The sequence below is a fragment of the Mycetomoellerius zeteki genome, unplaced genomic scaffold, assembly GCF_001594055.1.
Source record: "Mycetomoellerius zeteki isolate Tzet28-1 unplaced genomic scaffold, Tzet1.0 scaffold79, whole genome shotgun sequence".
NCBI classification, from domain to species: domain Eukaryota; kingdom Metazoa; phylum Arthropoda; class Insecta; order Hymenoptera; family Formicidae; genus Mycetomoellerius; species Mycetomoellerius zeteki.
Genome location: NW_017257819.1, coordinates 957,039 through 981,574, shown reverse-complemented (window position 1 = coordinate 981,574; position 24,536 = coordinate 957,039). Strand labels below are relative to the sequence as shown.

Sequence of the window (24,536 nt, the reverse complement as noted above, 5' to 3'; positions counted from 1 at the left end):
TTACGTATACTTTTTGCACTCAGCGTCTTTGTCTTCTCTCTTTTCAATATCCAATTATATATAATTATATATCTATCTCATTTTAAGTGCAAAAAATATTTGGGGATTTCAAGTAACGCGAACAGACCTGATTTAACAAGAAAAATGTATCGTTTAATATTTGTTCAGTTCAGTCATGTCAGTTTAGAAATCGATGAAATTAGGCTCATTCGACGCGTTTTTGTCCGAAATGAACGAATCTGACCGAAAAAAGCATTACTCTGCCGCGTGAACGGAGATATTAATAGGTAAAGTAAAACAACTATTGAGGTTAATAAATTTGTCACAGCTGCGAAATACGTGACGCGATGCCCGAAGGTCTGTTCTTTATTACAGCATTATCTGAACTGGTGCACACTAAAGCCGGAATTAGGGTGAAATCACACGGTGCGGAAAAAGACTGTCGCAGTCTTTTTCCGCACCGTGTGATTTCACCCTTACGGCTCCTGCACATTGGACGCGGAAAAGCTTACCGCGCGACAAAATGCGACGCGGTAACCAATGAACATGTTGAGCTGGTTCTACATTAGTCGCATCGCAATGTCGCAAGCGTTATGATCCAATCAGAGTCGAGCTAGCTTGATGTTGATTGGACCGCAACGCTTGCGACGCTGCGATGCGACTAATGTAGAACCAGCTTTAGGAGCTGTAAGCTTATTGGCTACCGAGTTACATTGACTTAGTCCGGATCTACAATAAGTGTTTTAAGACTTAAGAAATTGACCAATTACAGTCGAATCCGAGGGGAATAATCGACTGTGATTCGCCCATTTCTTATGGCTTAAGACTTAAAATCCTATTGTAGACCCCGCATTACAAAAGTGAGTAAATTCACTTGATATTAATCAATTAAGTTATGAATATTCTAATAAATTTGCTCACTTTTTTAATTTTCACCTCATTTCAAGATACACAATCGACTCCCAGTCATTTGATTTCCAGTGACTTTCCGCTTTAGTCCGGATCTACAATAGATGTTTTAAGACTTAAGCCGTAATGCGGGGTCTACAATAGAAGTCGTAGCAGTCGTAGGGTTTTAAGTCGTAGAAAATTGACCAATCACAGTTGATTATTGTTCTCATATTCGACTGTGATTGGTCAATTTTCTACGACTTAAAACCCTACGACTGCTACGACTTCTATTGTAAACCCCGCATAAGAAACTGACCAATTACAGTCGAATCCGAAGAGAATAATCGATTGTGATTCGTCCATTTCTTATGACTTAAAGCTTAAAACCCTATTGTAGATCCGGGGTTAAAGAAAAGTTGAGCTCTATTTATCAAGATCAGAGCGCACACGTATTGCGCCGTTAATCGGTCTGTTATTGGTCGGATTCGCGAGCCAATAGACGTAGGGCGCTGAGCGACAGCGGCTGTCCGTTGTCGCACCGCCACAGGAACGCTCAATAAACGGCGCTAGTGTCTGTAAAGTGTCACAGCCGTTCCCGTCGGTCGACAGTGTTGCGAGACTCGAATCCGGTGATTTAATTAGGAATAACGTACTTCTTTTTTTTAGTAAAATTGTGAAACTTTAAGCAATAATGACCGACAAGAAAGGTAACTATATGCTGTAATCGCGCATTACCACTTAGTTGCGTGTAATGTACACTGAGAGAAAGAGGGAAATACACACGCACCTACACGGGCGTACGACAGACGCGTTCTCACGACGCATATGACACACGCACGCGCATATACATATATACGTACATATATACACATACACACACACACATACACACATACACATATGCTCGTTGAGATAAGCCGTACCTCACCACTTGTCACTCAGCGACTAGTTGCCTGAGGCGACGTCGTTGATGCGACTCCTGGTGCGAACGGCCTATAACGAGACATGGCGTCGCTTGCCCTTCGTGCGTACGGCTCCGGCCGCCGGGCAAGGACCGCTCGAATATCTCGCCCGGGTTGACAGGACAAATCAATACCGCGCATCGCACTGAGAATACAAAATGGCCTCCGGAGAGTTGTTCATTCTCTTTCTTACGAAAGAGAGGGAGAAAGAGATAGAATGAAAAAAAGAATGAGAGACAAATTTCTTGTATTTACGTTCCAAATTACTTTCGTCAATTATCTTCAGATTATATTTTCGTAAATCTTTCGATTTTTGTCATTGTATTTTTTTTTAATCAGTAATCTGAATCTTCAAATTCTAATTTTTGTCTTTTCAAACTTCTGACATCTTTGCATTATTGATCCCTCTCGCATTCATGAAATTTTTCGATTTTATACTTTTACGTCTTTCTCGATTTACTTTGATTCATAAAGGAGGATGGGTAAAGTTACGGATTGTGGCCTAATTTAAGCGATAGAACCTTTCTTATGCGTGTTTTCTTGTATATTTTAATGTACTGAATTATTTGCAAACGTTTATTTTGAACTGATTTAATGGGAACATGTTGAAAGTAGCATAATTGAAAGTAGCACAATTTCGTCAAGGTTTGGTCTTTAATTTCAATTTTCAATATTTTCCCATCAGTTCAGCTTGAAATTAACATTTGCAAATGATTTAGCATATCAAAAAATACAAAAAGTGTACATAAGAAAGGTTCCATTGCTCTGTCCAAAATTGACTATTTTATTCAGGATCCTGGATAATCAATATAATAGGTCGATATTGACCATTGCGTTAGAATCTTTCTCTTACGTGTGTTATTTTCTTTAACGGGCTGAAGCAAACGTTAAGCTAACTGCTAAACTATTAGCAAAATATTGAAAATTGCAAAGATCAGATTTTGACAACATTGTGCTACTTTCAATGCGATTCTCAACACATTCTTGTTAGATCAGTTTGAAATAAATGTTTGCAAATGATTCAGCACATTAAGAAATACAAGAAGACATGGATAAAAAAGGTTCACTAGTTTAGGCCAAGATCCAGTAATTTTATCCATCCTCCTTTGTAAATCTACATATCTGAATTTGCTTTTTTCATCGATAATTGATTCCTTCTCACAATAAAATTCTTGGAATCCCAGTTATTTGCAATTCTCAAATTTTGAAATATTTCTTTTAATAGCTTCTACATTTTTTATTCCTAAATTCTTGGGCTCTTTGCACTTCTTGAATTATAATTATTTTTGGTAAGATATTTTCATTTCTGATAATATAAAATACTGCATATTAAAATGAGATGTATCATGAATTCTGAGAGTCATAAATTATGAAACTGATAGGTCTTAACTTTTCTTTCTTGTTTAGTTAAAATATATTTTTGATCTGATTTAATAAATATGCAATACAAATTATATATGTATATATTAGTACGTTAGATTATATTAATAATGAGGTCATTGTCAAACTTCAGTTTTTTTGCAAATAACACACATAAAGAATCAAAATACGAATTTTCAATTGAATTATTCAACAAAGATTCCAAGGATACAGATTCATTCTTTTGTTCGCGGTTTGTATCAGATTAATCGTGAAGCTCCGGAAGTCATCCCTTTGTATTACTCACAATCAGTGATATTCTTACAGATGTAGGAGCTTGTTACAAAAAGTGAGAATGCGCAAACGCCGTGTATGAGGTGTATGAGATTTAAAGGATCCCTAGAGCTTAAGAATCAGAATTTACCAAATAGTTTCGTTGTCGTTAACAATCGAACAGACACTGGAATCGAGGTGTTCACCTGAGCGTCTGTTTTTATTTGCTCAAGCCGTTCCAGACGTTCCGGATACGTTTTTATTCCTCTCGCACGACGGAACAAAATCTGAAACCCCTGGAATAGCTTCGGCAAAGATTATTTTCTCATGTTAGCGCCGTAAGAACGGTATACCTCGACGATGCAACATTTCATTACCGAGTCTGGTCCCCAAAGCAGGTGCTGCGCTCCTATATAAAGCGCAGTATCGTAAGGATATATGTAAAAGTTTAGCCTGTAAGTGGAGAGCTGACATGCGCTCCTTACCATAATGATGATTATTGGTAATGTGAAGATAACACATTATATACTGCTGCGAGTCTGCTACCGTTTATACCTATGGCGATGTAGCAGCTGAGCGGAGGGATAGCGCCTACAGTTTGGCTGTCAATATGTTTGCAGCGGACCATTACAAAGACGATTTGATCCCAGTCAGTAGGTGGAGCTCCGGAGATCGGCGCAGCCTAAGCCACGTATCTAACCTCACCTTACTCTATATATTACCTTAACTCACTACGTGTTTATATACCAACATATATTACGTATACACACACATAAATATATATATTATATATAAATATGTATACCTGTTATGTTGAGGTTAATGTAAAGACATTGATTGCTCTAGGTATTGTTGCATCTCGTGCACTCCTTTGCCTTATAACAGGACATCTTCGTAAATGACATATCACTTCAAGCATCTTTATGGAGAAGCTATTTCTCTTTACATCAAAATAGCATTTTTTAAAATAATGGATAGTATTTTTTATAAAATGTAAAGAGCTATTGCTCAGCAAACACAGAATATAACTGCAATATTGCAGCAACATTGTAACATTTCTGCTATATAGCAGGAATATTACAATGTTGCTGCAATATAGCAGTTATATTATGTGTTTGCTGGGTGTGTTCTATCGAAAAGACCTAATCCGACATGGTCAGATTCTCGAAAATTCTTGCTGCCAAATCTGATAGTTTTATCCTTCTTTCAGAATGTCTTCAGAAGCAATCGCTTGCTTTCCGTCAGCCTCAACGTACATAAAAATATAGAATGCACCAGGCGTCTTCCGATTTAGAACAGAAAATGCCCCAAATCGCGGATTACGTGACTTCCAATGCGGCCATGTTTATATTTTGAAGTCTCGAAAAATTCGCGTATTTTTCGAATCAGACGGGGTTCTCCATGATCGGAGCCAACGACCGATTCGGTCACATTCGTGACCGTTTTTTTTCAGTCCCGAGAAACGTTATGAAAAGCGGACAAGTGCCATTTTGCATGCTCTAAGAATTTAGAGCGAGAAAGAGCGCGCGCACGAGATTCAAATCTATTTCCACTCTCATGGCCGTGGACGTCACGTGACGCGTTCGCACTGTTCGGCCGGGCGCTTTTGGAAATCGGAGGCGCGGGTCGCTATATATCCAAATCAATATGGCCGTAAGATATTGATATGGGTGTATCAATATTTCGTATACTGGAATTTCGTGATACTGGCTGACTGCTTTATTCTTTTACTCTTTTACTTTTCTTTTTTTTCTTCGTTATTCTACGCCCGATATGCGCGTGCGCGCACATTCGCTCTCCTTTTCCGTGTAATCACGGATATTTTTTCATATCCATCAAAATAGAACGTTTATCGGCAGTATTATTACGTTAAATTCTTATGGCGTACAATTTTTACTGGATCTTGAATTATCGATCGATAAACTTTTCATCGTGCATGAAACTTAATTATCATTGATGGCAGCAAATTAATTTTAATCTTTTTTGGTTATTGATGTCAACGCAGCTCGTTGGTCGAATCTATCCAAATTGAATTTCTTCAAAAATAATAATAAAGTAATTTGTAACAGATTGCGCGCGCGCGTGCATGGCGGGCTTCACGGCGGGTGTACACGAATGCTGTATCTAATTGTAAGCTGGGCGTGTATACTTTTGACGATACTTTTGTCCTCTTAGGAACTTGCTAGCTCACTTTTAACAAATAGTGCATGCGTTGCTTTGAACCGCATATCACAAGTTTCCCGAGTATTATAAATACTATACGGTACAGTTATAAAGAGCTGAAAGCTAAAATTCAAAGAGAAAGATATTGAATGAGATTGTGATTAACTATGTGGAAATTTGTGGTAGCGGCTGCATGTCGTAGACACGTGATATATATAGACGTCAGATATATCATATATCTTTGACTTTCTTCTTCGATGATTGTAGCGTAACCTTAGATTGGTTTCTTCGGTAGCTTGAGAGTAGCTTTTAACTTTGAAAGTTGTAGTGAGAGAAGCGATGAATCACGAAACGTAATCTCACGCCTACCGTCGCGCTGCAAGCTCGCTGTTCTCGCGTAGCTGACTTCAGGACAAAGAAAAGAGAGAGAGAGAGAGAGAAAAGAGCGAGAAAGGAAAAAAGAAAAGAGATAAGGCAGCTGTACGGCGGGAAAATTCAAAGTGAAATTGCGTTCCACCCTTAACATCCTTCAGTAGGCCTCTGTGCTTCTGTGCAAGTATAAGCTTCGATCTTTCTACGAGTTGTTTATCTCGTATCGCTCGCATGCTCAAAAGAACGTTTTTTCAACGGTGGGAAAAGCGCGATCGTCCGCGTCCTTGGGAGAAAGAAAAGGGGAGGCAAAAAGAAGAATCGAAAGGAGGGACGATCGTGCGCCCTGCCGTCATTGTTTGTATAATCGTGCATGTTTTTTTTCCTTTCAATATGCTGTTTTAATTGGTTCTCACTATTTCGCTTTGGACATTGTTACCTCATCCACGTTCGATCCTCCCTCGAGACGCACCCGTCTCTTTGTCGGCGAGGGCGATCCGGGAGATCGGGCGGACTGGTGTCATCATTTTTAAATTCTCGTATTGTATGATCACCGTAGTTTTGTAGATATTTCGATATCGCCCTGGAAGACTTGCTCGCGTCCCAGACGGTGAAGATTCTTTTTTTTTTCTTTTTTTTTCACATATCGTCTCGAAAAATCGTTGTATTTTATATTACAACGTTCGCGTGTTTTTTTCTCGTGTATAATTTCAGATTAATCCACCGGTTGATCGCAGCGAAGTCTCTCAGCATCGCGATCATTGCATGCGCATGATTGATAGGATTTGTAATCATGTACACTGTTAATAGTGAGCTTAAGCGAAATAGCATTCGTTGATACGCTAATCGATATAATCGACGAAAGTGTTCTCGCCGACGAGAATCCAGGAATTATCGGAAGCGAAAGGACAAATCCTGGGAAAACACAAAGATTTATCTCTTGCTTGCATTTACCTGTTTCTCGCATAGCTCCAAAGAGATATCCTTTTATTGTTTAAGCTACAAATGTTTGATATTTTTAATTTTTCACTTCACGGGTCGGTCTCGTAGAATTCGCAACATGTTTCCCAGCACGCTTCTGGTGACTCCGCTCGTCTCGAGAACACGTCTTGTTGTCCACGGAAGCATTTCGATGAATCTTCGTCCAGCAAAAAAACCAAGTCTTGAATTGTTCTTTGTCGGTCGTTTAATGTGAGCCGGCGAAAACAGAGATAATTGAAAAAAAAGTAAAGAGAAACGAATAAGAGTATAGTATCTGGATAGTGTCGAACTGCTCATTGGAACTAATCGAAGAAGTGAAAGAGAAAGAGAGTGTGCGTGTGTGTGGGAGAGAAAGAGCGATAGACACTTTTAACATTAAGCCGTAAACTAGCATTAATATTACAATCGGTTGTGATTGATTCGATGATTGTTTGCACCGTGACACATAGACACTTAAATTGTTATTTCTCGAAGGTTGCACGAATATGCGGATGAACCAGCATCCAGAACACGCAGAGATTCTTAAACAAATTCGCTTGTGCAAGGTGGTCCCAATTTTGGAAATTTTCATCTACGTCGACAGAATACAGAGTAAAAGAACCGAGAGTTTAATGTGAGGATTGTGTTCAATTTCATAAATTTAATCGAGAAACACAAGTCATCAAGAGTCATCGAAAATTGCAATCCGTGCAGTTCTGTAGCTATCCTCATTGTCTGAGAACTTTACTTCCTTAAATCTTTAAATTGGAGATTTCTGGATTTTTGAATTTTTATGGCTTCTATGCACTGAACGCGGCAAGAATTGGATCGAGTTCAACTTTTTCCGGGCGACGGAAGATACTCTTTCCGGAAAAGTGAGCGATTGATTAACCGCATTGCATCTTGCCGCGCAAGTATGCAGGAGCCATTAGATTTCTAGATCTTTAAATTTTTGGATTTCTAGGTCTTTGAATTTCCGGTTCTTCCTAAATTCTTTTATTTTCCAAATTCACTCGTTTCTTTTTTGTTTCATAATTATAAGTATTATAACTGATTTTTTCAGTTTATCATATTCTTAAATTTTTCGAAATTTTACTGAAGCTTAGCTAATACTAGTATATCGAAAGTGAAACATTGCGTTTGTACCACCTGTTACAATTTCTCGTGAGATCACGGCAAAGATGGTCGTGCGAAAACTGTGTTGGATCGCTTGTTTCCGCCATTTCGATCGGCCTTTGATCATATCATGAACAATTTGGTATGAGTTGACATTTATGTTAGAGTACAACATGTCTATGCAGCACCAGCGCAATCGCGCGGACAACATCCGGAGGACAGAAAATCTTCATTTTTTTAATATCTGCTTTTTAACTTTCCAGTAGCTTTGTGATTCGTAATTCGTAAAAAAAATCTTTTATATATATCTATTTGAAACGATTCTATTTTCCAACGATTTCGATGAATGTCTTTTGAGAATTTTCTTGGTAAAGTCCGAGGCTACTCAAGAGAGAGAGACAGAGAGAAAGAGGGGGAAAGAGAAACAGAAAGAGAGAGAGAGAAAGAGAGAGAGACTAAAACGAAATTATAAAGGGTTAAAAAAAATAAAAATTTCTTAGTAATTTATCTCAAATTCTATATACGCACATTTTTCCTCTCTCCAAAACGTCGCATCTCAACGTTATATTGACGCAGAAACATCCAGAAGGATAATTGGCCTCCCGATGGCGACGGTGCGTGGCGCATGGCGCGGTTTAGATAATTAAAAGAATTAGAGAAAGAAATAGGCGGCCGAACGTCTCGCGACGTCGCGATGCGGCCGGTCGCCAACGTTACTTACTTACTATTACACACGATTCCGAGGAACTTTTAATCATGTTTAACCTTTATCTCTGGATATTTGCAGAAATTTGTGGTTTGCTGAGTCTTGTCACGACTTTTTGAATGTGTGGAGCCCGATATGCATACATAGTCCACCGCTATGTATGCATATATAAATATTATATATATATATATATATACATAATCATCGTACCACTATACTCATTGTATAAATTACACATTCACCGCCCAAAAAACGAAAATAGAAAAGAAGAGAAAGAGAGACATATAGAGACTCTTCTTCTCGGCTCGATTTGTGAAATCGCATCTCGTCATTGCTGGCGATGATGAGAACGGCGATGATGACGAGAACGATGACACGATGATAATGATGATAATGATGATGTTAAGGCGGACTGCCGTTTTCATATCGCGAGTCCTTCGAATACTTGGGCTTGTTTTAACATCACTTTTTGGAGCAACCGTTATCCTTCGTACCTGGCTTTATTTTAGCTCTGTTTTTGTCGTTTTTCTGTTTTTTGAACACGGTCGAGCCTCGGGATTGATCGATTGCATTTGGATTAATCTTCAACCCTTTATGTTCGAAAACTACATTTTTCAGATATTGCTGGAAATTAAATCCATTATGAATGTAAAGATATAGTTGATAAGTAGATTAGAATATAATGGGTTAATGATTGATGAAATGAAACAGATGAATGAATTGTTGATGTTTTGGATAAATGCAGGACGCAATCAAATACTTTCGAAGATGCGAAAGAACAGTATCTAAAAATAATGCTAATAAGAATCACAAATCTCAATTTTGATTCCAAGTTTGTGAGATCTTCATATAGCAAAAAGATGAGCTGACTTAAGATAAATAATTAAGATTAAAGCGTCTCAGGCAATAGAATTGTAATCTAAATTTTGTGCGATTGAGTATCAAGCACTCTAAACTGTAAAATGTACCGATCAAAATAACGTAGCCTTAAATGGATTCAAAAAGCGTCTATTTGTTGCAAGAATCCAAGACGTTAATAATTTATCTTAAAGATTGCACATACTTGAACGGATGTTTGTTGACGCCTTACTTACATGGATCCCTCAGGCTCAACCTTTTAGACGAATGTATTTGGCTTCTACCTTGATTGCGTAACGCTATTTGCTTTGAGATCGGTTTCGTATTAAATCTTAGTTCTAGAAGTAAAGGTTGCTCAACGACGAATCATTGTTCGAGAATAATCGTCTGAATTTTCTGTGAGCAATGATTTTAAACTTCGACTAACAAAAATTTATAAATTTTCAAAGAACATTCAAATTTACTAAAGTTTTGGTAGTGCATGAATTCTTTCTATTCGGGAAGATTTCTTTATCGAATTATTCTCGAGTGCGATTCGTTTTAACTCCTTGATCGTGGATCCATTTGTGTGGACGATCTATTAGCGATCTCGATGGATCCTCGAATGGGTATGGTCCAAGGTAATCAACCTCTCGGAAAAAAAGACACTCCAAAAATCGAAAGCAATTAAAATCGAAATTATCAGATCTAAGTTGATAATAAAATCTCTGGCTTTTTTTCTATCACTTTTTTAAATTGTACCTATATTAATAAATATGGATAAATATATTAGTTGCACTATAAATATATTTTATCTTTTGTTTTTCTCATCTAAAAAAAACTCTACGGAAATTTTTTCCTTTTAACCTTTGAGTAGGTAAGTGGGATGTTCAGAACATCTCAAACAAATTTTATTTTAAATAATATTTTTTTAATAGTATGTGTAGAGTTAAATTTACATTATTTTATTTTTATAAGATAGAGGAATGTAAAAATATAAAAATAATTAACTTTAAGACTTTTGGGTAATTCTTTGTATTTTTCTTTTCTAGAGAACAAGATTTTTAAGATACTAGCACAGAGTGCTCCTATTCAAAGGTTAATCCTCATTTTTATTTATATTTATAAAAAAGGATTTACATTTTCAAGGATTTCATGTTTGAAAACAAATTTTTGAATACATGCCAAATGGTAAGCCAAAATGATTAAGAAACACTAGACGCTTGTGTGGATATATAATTTTACAAGAAATAAATGCAAAGATTGAGTAGATGTCTTTCGGGATAAGAGTGGTTGATCACCTTGTAAATGTTTTTATAAAAAAGCCCGTCTGCGCCCCGGCAGTTTACGCCGGGCGAAATAGAGCTCAAGGAAGGCCCCGGGAGCGACAGGCGGGCGCGATATCTTCGGTTATTTCTTTTCACCATTATTTAGTGACTAACATTGTTTGAGCTTTGAATAGTATCTTGATCAAAACGGTGTATGTCATGTGTAAGATATACTTGGGTGTGGGAGTACCACTCTGGAGATCGGCGGCGCATTGGACGATCTCTTCGATGTGGCGAGAACACGTCTATCATATTATCTTCGACCCGGGAATGAAACTTATCTCTATACTATTAATTCTGAAAGAAATATTTCGAATTAATGACATCGAAGTGGTTATAAACTAAAACAACTTATAACAATAGCTTGAATTGAAAATGGCTTTCAAAGAATCGTCTAGAAATGAATTTTGAATTGAAACGATCCTCAAAACTATCATCTTAAACTTTTCTTGTACACTTTTTTCAATTATTCATCTTGTTATCACAAATGAAATCGCTTAAGTTAAACACATATTTTAATGAGTATCTAAAACTCGAATTGCTGAATTGATTTTGGCTTTTAGCAATTTGGGCTGTTGTAAACCGCTAGTATGGATTATATTGATCAAGAAATATCAAATCCCAAACGTGAATAATTGAAAATTGAACATTGCTGAAATCATTTCAAACAGCTACAAGTAGCTGAAAAACAAAGATCAAAAAAATTTAATCGAATTTATTCGGATCGCTTTGATATTGAGACGATGATATGGAAAAATGGAATTGGTTCAGAACCACAACGAGGGAGAGGATCCAATCGCGCCCCTAATCTCGACGACGCGCTCTACGCGTGCTCGACGCGGACGGGATTTATGATCTGCCAAGATTATGTGCGGATTCCGTTCTTCGATGCCGCGTCGGGACGCGGACGGGTTGCGCCGGCACTCGTCCTTTCTGGCAGTGTGGTACCACGTACCATGTTGGCTTAGATCGAACACACACACACATGCTATTCGCGACCTGCGAATTCAGGTAGAGCTGCATTACGTATTACCTTATGTTACAGCGTATCCGGTGGCGCCGCATCCACCGACTGGCTTTGTCCCCGCGCCGACGCAACCCCCAACTTATGGTGGTAAGCTAGATTTTAGCAAATCTTATAATCTCTTACAACTCTTACAATTAGTAATCTTGTAATAAATGGATAATGTGGACAACGTTCACCGATTTGGATTTTATCTCATTTCTTTGCCAATTGTTCAAACACGCTGTTTTATGTTGACTGCATTCCGTAACTCCACCAACACAATAGGTGTAGTAAGCCTTAAGCCTTAAGGAATTGATCAATCATAGTTGATTGTTCTTCTGACATTCGACTGTGATTAATCAGTTTCTTAAGGCTAAAATTTACTACACCTATTGGATGCATCCAGATGCGTAACCGCTCACTGAGCACTCAGGGAGCTCTTTCATCTGATTGGTCTATATTTTAGGATCTAACAGAATGTGCCAATCAGATGAAAGAGCTCCCTGAGCGCTCAGTGAACGGTTGAGCATTTGGATGCACCCAATGGCTGCGTTCAGCGGACTCAACAGTTGAGTGAGCGCTCGCTACTATTGATGTATTCTTCCAGATCTAAAATGCTGATTGGATGATCTAAAACAATATACCAATAACAGCGAGCGCTCACTCAACTATTGAGTCCGCTGAACGCAGCCAATGTGTTTGCGGGATAAAACGCATGACGCATCATTTTATCCTTAGCTAGTTTAACATTCGGTGAATAACGAGAATATAAAATGATACATCATGCGCATCATACGTTATACGGAAAGCAACCATTATTTTCGAAGAAAATGCAATGCAACTGTACGAGATATATCCGGGAAATAAGTACCGATACTAACAAAATATTCAAGTAATGAGTGTTATCGAAACAAGCTTTTACATGTCTATTGTTTGCTCACTTTTTAAAATAGTTACCTTTTAAATCGAAGAATTTTTCACGCATTATGAATTTCGTTTTCTTTGGATGAAAAGAAATTGTTAAAATGATAGAAATGTGGAATTTGCAACAAGTGAATAGATGTAATCAAAAACTTGGAAGAAATGACGGATTAGAATTGATAATATACATTTATATGGACGTAATGATTTCTTTCTTTTCATTTCGTTTCTTTTGATCGTCATTGACCTAGCCTAAATATATTTATCGAATTCTTATATTTTTTTCATTTCACTTTTTTGGACTTTTTTGCTGCGTCCTTTAAATTCGTGGAATGAATACATGGACCCGTATTTAGAACACTTATAATGATGTTAGCGCGTATTTAGTTTATATTACATATACTACAGAATTTCAGAAATAAAAGCATCTATTTGTCGAAAAACATTTATCAAAGGTATTTATCTAGACTTTTGCTAGAACTTAAAGAGAGAAACAGAAAAGGATACGAAAGAAAATTAATTAAAAAATCTTTTGAAAAAAAATTTAGTCAGAAGATTGAAAAAGTGTAGATTTGCTTTTAATTTCCTTGTTGGTGCCCTCGATAAATTCAAGATAGTCCTAAGAGAATACACACGTGTTATATTATAATTATATTGTTGAGTGAGAAATTACAACTAACGTGTATGTTACATGTAATTTGGTGTTTGCTGGCAATAGACTATTATTCTATATGTATACCTATATATTGAAAGTCTTGAAGTATGATCGAATTGTGAGAATAGTTATTTGACTTGGGGACAAATCTCTTAATAACTTTCTTTTTTGCAATTTGTGAGATAGACGTTCCCGACTGTTAAGATTATTTTTTTTATGAATAATTTGCATACCATTGTAGTACTATAAGAAAATAGTGTTATAGGAAAATTTTCCTCCAATGTGTATAATTTAATAATATAGGAATAGCCTCACACTTGTGCAATCTCTTGCACAATCGGTGTTTTCTGAATGTATCTCGTATATTGTACAAAAAGTATAATAAATAACATATATACGTTATAGTATTTAAAGTCGGAATTTACTTTGACCTCGTCTAATATTATGTTTTGCTCTGAAAAGTCTCTGCAAATTGCTCTTTTATTTTAAAGTAATGTGTTCCTACAACTCTACTTATAGCCTGTTAGAGAATCTCCCTATTAGGGAATAAGCGAAACAGTAGAAAATAACGATATTTCGCATTGTGTATTTAGTTCTTCCTATAATAATTAGAATTTTAAAAAGTTATGTTATTTTTATTCTAATTAGTACTATATATATTAATTACTATATATATATATGTTATATGGCACTAATTATTATATATATGTATATATACGGTGTTGTGCTAGGAGTATATCTAGGTACTGTACAAGGTACTAGGTACAAAAGGTACAGCAGGATAAGGAGGTAGAGTTGCCACAGACCTGGAAAACCGGGAAAAGTTAGGGAAATTGAAATTAGTCGTGGAAAACCGGGAAGAGTCAGGGGAAAATATAAAGGAGATTGGAATTTTGTGTGAACTTTGCTCACAATTCCCTTAAACTGCTCCTCTATTCCACAAATAATTTTTATAATTTTTTAAATATTATATCTGACGTTTTTATAGTCAAATACGTTCAAAACTCGTGCACTTTAAATGATTTTCTAAAAATAATTAAAATTTATATTTTATTCATTAATTTTATTTGATCGCTCTTTTTCATAACTGTTGCATTCTTTTTTCCAATACCAATTTATTTTTTGTTGGCTTAAATTTGCCCCTAAAATTTTATTATGTTACTAAGCTTCTTTTGCGTTTTTAATAATATAAGCTAGTTTTCTTACAATCTTTGATTCTATCAGATAGCAAAGCATGTCTCAGCAAAATCGCGCAAATCTGTGATTGCTTATGATGCTGGCAACTTGTTGTAGATTTGTCTGCAACGATTTCGAATATACCGACATTGTAGCAATATGTAGACAACAATGTGCATATGTATTGCCAGCAGTTTAACAGCAAGACAGCTGCGTCAATGTTGTCTTGCGTTGTCGGCAATATGACAACATTGTATGATGCTACATATTATTATATGGTAACATGATGGTAATAGTACGAATTTTGATGATGACGACGATAATGAGAATTTTAAAGTTGTCGACAAATTGCTGGTAATTGTTATTCAATGTTATCACATCGTAAAGGCATCAAGTTGCCAACAAATGAGGACTCAGTTGTTGCAATTCTGGTAGCAACACATACTTAGCAATGCATACTTAGCAAGCAACATGCTAGCAACAAGACGGACATGTTGCTATCTATGGATTATAAATGTTAAAACTTTTTACATATTTTATACTGTTAAAATTTTTACATATTTTATGTTTATCATGGAAATTTCCCATTTTTATCTGGAAAACCTGGAAAAGTCAGGGAATTTTAAAATTCATTTTTTGTGGCGACTCTGAGAAGGGATTTCGGGTCCTGCATGTAATGCATCGCATTTTTTCAGAGTACCTAAGTACTGAAAATAGAATACCTTGCCTAACACTGTATATGTATACAGAGTGATTCAGAGTGATAACAGTTAATTTTTGAATTTTTTTGTAATTACGTGAAAATGAATATTCAGTGCAAAAATGAAAATAAGAGGAATAATCTCCAATGACCTTGATTTTGATAAATGTTATTCAGGACATGATCCTGAACAATATTCAAGAGGTTTTAGCCGTTGGTCGGACACCTTGCGTAATGCTAATGCCGGCGATACTGTAACTTTCAAGTTTTACAACACAAAAAATTTTTAATGAAAAAATATTTGATTATAGTGTTTTGAAAAACTCTCGAGATAAGCTACAAGAATATGGAATGAAAAATAGGGTGTACTATTTGGAAAAATCAATGTGACCTTCATATGACTTTCAAACGACTATTCAAGGTCAAACTAATGACATCTCATGTACACCTCAAAACCATACAACTTTTATCTGAAACGGTTTTTTCTAAAATACTTTGTTTTTCCGAGATAAAAGGAATGTACGGGTGGTCTCAGACACTCGATATATAATACATGTATTACGAGTCTGTCCCAAAAGTATCCGAAGTACATCTTATCCTGTATCATAAGAAAGAGCTATTCCGGAGTGATGTGAACAACATCGCTTTCAAAGTAGTATCCTTCTGAAGCAATGACCTTCTGCCAACGATGCACCCACTTGTGAAAGCAGTTCTGGAAGTCGTTTTTGGTGATAGCCAACAGCTCCCTCGTTCGCTTTATTTCCTCAACATCATCAAATCTTCTGTCCTTCAACGAATGTTTCAATTTAGTCAAGCAATCGTTTAAAAACTTCCAAGTAATACTCCTTGTTTATTGTACGACCTTGTGTAGCATATTGGTGGTATACGATACTTTCCTGGTCGACTCATTCAGTCATTATGAAATGCGACGCCCGGAGTTTTCGACGCTCACACAACTGCGTACCATTGCCAACTGAACAGCTGTTGGGTCGTGCCACTTGGTGGGGGTACTCCTAAAAGTCCACCTTAAATACTGAATACCTGTTTTCCACAATAGGATCCTCAATATCCCAGATAGCCAAATTTGAAGAGACAGATCTTGAGCAAGGTCTGTTACAAATTTCTGATGCCAGAAAAGCAACAGATTACATACAGAATCTGTAGTATCTGACAATGTCAGCAAACTGCTGTCAAAAATATGACAAAACCTGCTGACACGCTATGCCAGCAAAACAGAAACCGAACAGTCTGCTGCATAATCTGACAGCAAATTGCGAGCAGAAACCAAGTAGAGCCTGCTGACATAACCTGACGGCAGATTGGCAGCAAAAACCGAGCAAGATCTGCCATTTTCATATACGACCTCGCCACGAGATGGACTTGCTTCTCGTAAGAAGAAAACGTCCAGTAGGCCTATAAGAATTGGCGAATGTAAATCAAAGAGGCAAATCTCCTAGATATTCCCAAGCTCTTTCAGAGTGTGCTTTCTGAATCTCCAAATATTTTTTTGACTATTTTATAACTTTTTCATGTATATTTTGAAATGTGAAGTTAATCAATAATATTTTAGCAATAAAACTATTGATTGTTTCCAGTTTTCACACCAGTATATATAAATATATAACTATAACCGTTTATATACAATATATGTACGCAAAATTTCTTATAGCGGGATTCTCTAAACGTCTTATCGATGATTGTCGTTATCGTTAACTAGCGACAGGATAATCTTAGAAGAAAACGCGACTGTCGCTAGTTAGCGATAGCGACAATAAAACATTGTCAATAAAACATTTAAAGAATCCCAGGTTGATTTAAATGAAAATGACAGATCTTGCTTGGTTTCTACTGCCAATCTGTTATCAAGTTATGTCAGCAAACTCTGCTCGGTTTCTGCTCGCAATCTACTATCAGATTCTGTCAACAGGTTCTGTTTAATTTCTGCTGCCAGTCTGTTTGCATAAAATGTCAACAGGTTCTGTTGGCAGAACAGGAGCAGAATGCGACATCAGTTGTGGTCAGTCTGCTAACATCTTCTGATCAAATCTGCTACCAGTCTGCTAACATTTTGCTATCTGAGATATTTCAAGTAATTGCATTATATCGTTTAATAAAAGTGTGCATATTCTTAAAAGAAGTTTAACATACATATGTTTAATACTACATAAAGTTAAATTAAAAATAACAGTTTCATTTTCTTAATATGATCTGTTAAATGTTGAAAGAAAATACTGTTATTATCAAAATAATGATATTGTGCTTTTCAGATAATTATTATAATTGATATAAGAATATAATATTATTGAAAATTGAAATTATCAAATTTTTTAAAAAGACTTTATATTATTGTTTATATAGGAAACAATAATTACGTTGAATAGAATATAATCATTTTAAGGATCATAATCGTTTAATTTGCAAACTCTTGAACTAGCGTTGGCTTTTATGCTTCTTTATTAATTAATTTGATTTAATCTTAAAGCCGTTTTATATTATTACTTTTCTATGGGTGCCTTCCAATAAATGACTCAGTACAAAACAGTGATCATCTTATCCTTGTTTAACATTGGCGAACAACAATGATGTAATGATGCACCGTGTCACACCGTGTCTTGTGTGTCTCTTGTTGGAAAGCACCCATCATTGTTCAGAATCATGACCTTGACATCATATGTTCAAGATTAAGATACTAAAAATTCATTTTTACACTAAAAAATTCATTTTTACACTAAAAATAAAAATGAAAAGAATAATCTCCAACAACGACAATGATCTTGACCTTGATATATAATGTCAAGGTCATGACTCTGAGCAACATTCAGAAGATTTTAACCGTTAATTGGACATCTTGAATAATACAAGTGCCAACAGTATTATTACTTTCGAACTTCATAACTCAAAATATACTTAATGAAAAAATACTTTTATATAATGTTTTGGATAGCTCTTAAAATAAGTTATAAGAATGTGCAATAAAAAAGGGGTTCCATTAAAAAAATTTTTATATAATCTTGATCTAATCTTAAGGATATCTTCTTAAAATCAACCAAGGTCACCATCTTCTTTCCTCCTTGAAATCCAACAACTTTTGTTTGAAACATTGTTCTCTAATACTCTGTGATTTCCCAATATTTGACTATCAAATATAAAATGGGACACCCTGTGTCGTTTATGTATACAGGGTATCTGTTAAGTTTTGATAAAGCGCTTGTGTGTCGATAGAGCGGACTAAATTGAGTCGAAAAGTCCTCTACCATTTTGTAACTTTTGCAATAGTTAACAAGATAGTAATTATGTAACGATAGGTATACCGGAAAAACAAAAGGCATAATGATATCATGAATTCTAATCACAGCGATATGATAAGATATCATGTGATTCTTAATTTATTTCAAAAGAACAACATATTCTGTGTACGTGTGTGTGTTGCTATTAGAAGTCAGGCTGAAAGTGAGAAATGGAATGCTAAGAATAAAAACTTGGTTTGATTCTAATGCATTAATACTTAAACGAAAGAAATATAACAAGACTATCTTCTTTTTCTTTTAATATTTATTTCAAACGTATTACATTTTATATGGCTATTGAAAAATTTTAATAATATTCATCAACAGTTGCAGGCGCCTCCCCTTATGGAGTATTTCCCAATCAGCCTCAATTGTACGCGACGCAAGGCCCACCGCCGCCGACGTATGATCAAACTCTTACACATCCTATGGTGAGTCACTCACATTATTTCATTTCTATTCGAAGGAGCACAATAAATTTCATCGACAAATATCGATTCTCGTTTCAGATGTATCAACCAATGTACGGGCAAGGGTACCCTTTACAATATTACCCACCAGGATATCCATTGCAATATTATCCGCCGTTAGCTGCAACAACAGCATACTATCCTACTATGCAACCCGCTCCTGTAAGACCTACCATTATGGTACCTGTAAGTATCAATATGTATTTCTCTAAAAAAATTATTTCTAGCGGAGTTTAAAGTATGTCGTCGCACAAACTTAATTTTCTTTTAATATACATTGCTCCAAAGAATTTACCTATTCTGCCCTCCAAAAATAGACAATTTTCAAGAGAATATAACTTAATAAAAGATTATAATAAAATGATCTAAAAAGTATTTTAAAGCTTAAAGTCTTTACTTTTCGTATCATTAGTATAGATGATTTAAAGAAAAAATTTAGTTGTCACCAAATGAAAAATAGGGTGTACTATTTGAAAAAATCAACGTGACCTTCATATGACTTTCAAACGACTGTTCAAGGTTAAACCAATGACACCATCTTATGTACACCTCGAAACTATACAACTTTTGTCTGAAACGGTTTTTTCTAAAATGCTCTGTTTCCGAGATAAAAGGGTGGTTTCAGATACCCGGTATATATATATATATATATAAGAATCGCTCTGTTGAGTATGGCAACATACTTAACTAACATTCTGTATATGTATGATGACTTAAATAAGTTTAAAATTTAGTAAAATGTTTTTTTTTGACAATTTTAGTTCTTTAATTGAATAATAGGGGAGACCGGGAATAGTTGATAGAGTTTTTTTTAAAGGAATTTTTTGCACGCAGGAATTTTTAACTAATAAATAGAATATAAACCGTAAGGGGGCAATAGCCATATGCTTAAGGTCATTTTGCAATAGCCATATGCTTACACTACACAAAAATTATTTTTGTAATTTAATAATATGATTAACTTTCTAGTATTAATAAAAAATATAAGATCGTGCACCTTATAATAACTAATCCCATATGCGGGGTCGGATATTACAGTTACTGGGGTCACTTGTTGTTACTTATCTAGATTTCTAAATATTACACATTTAATTAAATGAAATAAAAAAATACATATATACACTTTATTAATAATTTTAAAACGATATAAATATAGATATGTAACATTAATAACATTTATGATATACCTAAACAGTTTTCTCTTTTTCTTACGTACATCACACAAATAAAAATATAAATTTATGTAAGATCGTCATCTGGTTGCCGCTATTAAGATGAACGCACATAGAAGTAGAAGTAAGCAGTAAGACGTAAGACCGCCATCTTTCATACGTATAGATATAAACGCTATTAATTGCCTACTTCGTACGTCTTACTGCTTACTTCTACTTCTTTGTGCGTTCATTCACCTTTACGCTTACAATAGTGTAAGAAATAAGCGACAACATGAGAAAAATATCAAGGCGCTCCGAGATTCGAACCGAGGCCTGGTCTCCGAAATGGTACACTTCCGTCCTGCCACTGAGCTATACAGCCCTGACGCTAATAGCTCCTCTTTTGTGCCTATTTCCTCTGAATTTCTTACAATAAATTATGTTGAGGTTAGATATAACAATGGAGAAGCAGACACCTGTAACGACATATCCCGTCACAACTAATCCTGGGGTGTCATATTTATGTATTTCAATTATTACTTATGCAAAAAATATATATTAATACGTCAATATAACTAAGATGTTGTTTATAAAATAAAAAGGTAATACTACAGATTAGGGGACCCCCTTCAATGACCTTGACATATGTTGTCAAGGTCATAACCCTGAGTGACCTTCAATAAGTTTTAGTCGTCGTTCGTTATTCATTATTAAAAAGTTATTAACAAAAGAAGTTCAACTATATAACATGAAAATTCTCTGCTTTAAAATATGTTTAATAGTTGTGCACTGTAGGAGACGCCGCGCCGACGACTGTGACTTTGACATATGTTGTCAAGGTCATGACCCTGAAAGACTTCCAACAAATTTTAGATGACTTTCTCTCTCAACCCCATTCGCCCTTCCCCCTGCAAAGGAGCGCACAACTTTCACCCTCGACTCTCATCTCACTTTCCCCCCTTGCAAACAATACGATTATGGAAGTCGTGCGTCCCTTTGTAGAGGGGGAAGTGAGGTGAAAATCACTTGGCGTGAGAACTCGAAATCCATGTGCAACAGTACAATTATGAAAGTCGGGCGCCCCTTTGCAGGGGGGGGGGGAAGTGAGGTGAAAATCGCTTCGCGTGAGAACTCAAAATCCATGTGCGACAGTACAATTATGGAAGTCGGGCACCCCTTTGCAGGGGGAGCGAATCCCATTGTATCCACACATACACTTTACAACACAAAGCGAGAGTCTACATAGATTTACAACTTTTGTTATAGCAGAAATGAGACATTATTTTTTTAAACTTTTTTTGCTAATAACTTTTTAACGAATAACTTGTTGAAGGTCACTCAGGGTCATGACCTTGACAACATATGTCAAGGTCAAGGTCATTGCGGGGGTCCCCTGATCTGGAGTATTACCAATAAGAATTCTATAGAAATAGTTGAAATTATGATATGATGAGCAGATTGATAAATATGACACTTAATATATCCCTGATTTATTTTACTTTTGGCTATGAAAAACCGAAAATATTTTCTATTTCTGAAAATATACAGTCTGAAATAACTTATTGCAGCATGACCGCAATATTTTTACGGAAATACTGTATTTTTTATATAATATTATCGTTTGTTGTTTTACAGCAATTTTGAGTGTAATATAATAAATGTGCCCCATGTATCAAGTATCCCTGGTCTTCTCTACATCTATTTTATTATAGTTTTGTATTAAGGTATTTTATGAACGAATTCAGTAAACATGCAATAAAATAACAATATCTCATGAATAATTATAAAAAAATGAATTTGTTATAAAATAAGCTGGAGTCGCACGATGTTGTTCAATTTCTTTTATGATAAGCATACACGTATGCTTGCTCTGATGCATTCTAAAATACATTCATGCCATTGAAATGCCGAAGACGTAGAGCATGGACTGTGCCATTCGTGTGTAACATTTATCAATAAAATGAGAGATAGGATATGAAGTCTCTATCTCTTTCTATTCAGCCAATCACAATATGTTAGAAAGAGGAGATTGGCCGTCTTCATGCTTCCTCTCATTTTTGTTGACCACATTTGATATACTATTTAAATACGAATGGCGCAGTCCATGCTCTATGAGCGGTATTCATTGTTTGTTCTTATTATAAGACCGTCTTAAGTAATATCTTAAGATGCTACGGCCCTCTAATTCGCTTATGACATCTTAGACTGTACTTAAGACAATCTCAAATATAAAAATTAACTATGAATACCGTCATGCTGATACGCATGATTTCTGTATTTATTATGCACTACTTCGTAGCTTGCATACACTTTACTGAGAAAAATGGTTTACTTATATCAACAAGATGATTAAATATATTTCGGTTAAACCAAACAAAATTTCTGGTTATTATGACAGGATTTGAGATTTTACAACTAGAACGATTGATAGATTATATTATAAGGATTTGTTTGATATTTTCCTATTGGATCTACCAAATTTCTAATTATATTCACTAGACATTACCAAACATGACCAGAATTCTGGTTAACGTTAATTTCAACGTACCCTAGCAGTTCTATTGTTAACATTATTGTTCAAGTCAGACAAAAGTGAAGACGAACATATATCGTTTAAATTGTTTTGTGTCATATTGTTGTAGTGTTGCGTGTTCTTGTAGTATTATCCTGTAGTAAAGTGCAACGATTACTGGATTACTTATATAAGACAGTTCTTGTTACTAAAGACATAAGACGAGAGAGAGAGAGAGAGAGAGAGAGAGAGAGAGAGAGAGAGAGAGAGAGATAGAGAGAGAGAGAGAGAGAGAGAGAGAGTCATAAAACACTGTCTTAAAATTATAAATCAGCCTTATTTCTGCTAAGACCCTAAGAAAGATATCGAAGCTCATTTCCAAGACCTTTTTCTAATTATTGATATTCTTAATATTTATTTCACAGAATGGTTTTGACGGTACCCGGTTCGACGGCATCTCGCAACCGGTGTTGCCACCACCGCCACCCGGAGTGGCTGCAAACGCTGCGCAGCTGGCCGCGATGGCCGGCCATAGTGTGGCCCTTTCGCAAAAGAAGGGCTCGTTCCTGGGAGGAGGAACGGAGGGCGGTTATACCTTTTGGTAAACCACCTGAAGCCACCTTTCGTAATACACATACACGCAGAAAACATACACTCATGTACACGCCACATTAATTGTCGGAAGCGCCGTATTGTTGAGACGACGAGATTATGTAGGTAAATTTCCGTTAGAGTTCTGCTTTTCTCATCTCTGGCAGTTTCATCGATATGTATTAGTATACCGTGTGCGCGAACTGATCACACACACACACACACACACACTGACAATCACACACACACACACACACACAATAATATAAAATACACATTTTAACATGATACTAAGGCAGCAACCGTGAGAGTTCCCACGCGTTTCATATACGGCGATATTTGCGATCGATAGAAGCGATCCAATGATCTCAAGGACACCACCGCCGTCTTGGTGATCGATCTGCGCCTCTCATGTACTGTTGAACTGCAGAAAATCGTCCCGGCCGAGGAAGACTCGGACATGACGACGCTCGTCGAACATCCTCGAAAACTAATTCCTCGAAAGCTCATCATTCTGTAGAGAAGTCGGGAGACAATGAGAGAGCATTATGCGAGTTTTAAGGATCCATAAAGATCCGAAAATTTCATGAAAGCCTGAGATCCGAGATACCAAGAATCCACGATTATCGACGACTCGAGGAAACGCCCGTTATTATATCATAGATCTGGAAATTTCAAATTCGTATGATCAAAATTTTCTAGAATTCGAAAAGCCTCAAAAAAATTAGAATCAATCATCACAGTTTGTTTTGATTATCGAACTGAAGAAAATGTAGATTTCGAGTTTTATAAATCTGAGATTCTAAAAGAATCAAAAAACTCGAAATTTCAAAGAACTGAAAATTTCAAAATAATTGCTTCAAAATATTTTCAATTTTGAAGGATTAGAGCGTTTCCGAGAATCCATAGATTTGCAAACTCAGAGACTCAAATTGCTATGATATAAGACATTAGAACACGTAAAGATACAAGCTCTAGTTGAAGGATACGAAGTAGTGACTTATTTATGATCTCGACTTTCCCAGGATTCAAGGTATCCAGGATCTAACTTTAGTGGCTTCTATTAGTTAAGGTTACAGAGATTCGAGAATTTTAGTTAA

At 35.9% G+C, this 24,536-nt stretch overlaps 1 protein-coding gene across 1 annotated transcript; it reads left to right on the top strand.

Moving 5' to 3' along the window:
* The first annotated feature begins 1,456 nt into the window (after positions 1-1,456).
* On the top strand, positions 1,457-24,422 carry LOC108729784 (DAZ-associated protein 2). Its single transcript, XM_018459078.1, has 5 exons — positions 1,457-1,598; positions 12,010-12,078; positions 19,037-19,140; positions 19,219-19,365; positions 23,271-24,422. The coding sequence occupies exons 1-5, from the start codon at positions 1,583-1,585 to the stop codon at positions 23,448-23,450; spliced, it is 516 nt and encodes a 171-aa protein (XP_018314580.1). The 5' UTR covers positions 1,457-1,582; the 3' UTR covers positions 23,451-24,422.
* The last annotated feature ends 114 nt before the right edge of the window (positions 24,423-24,536 follow it).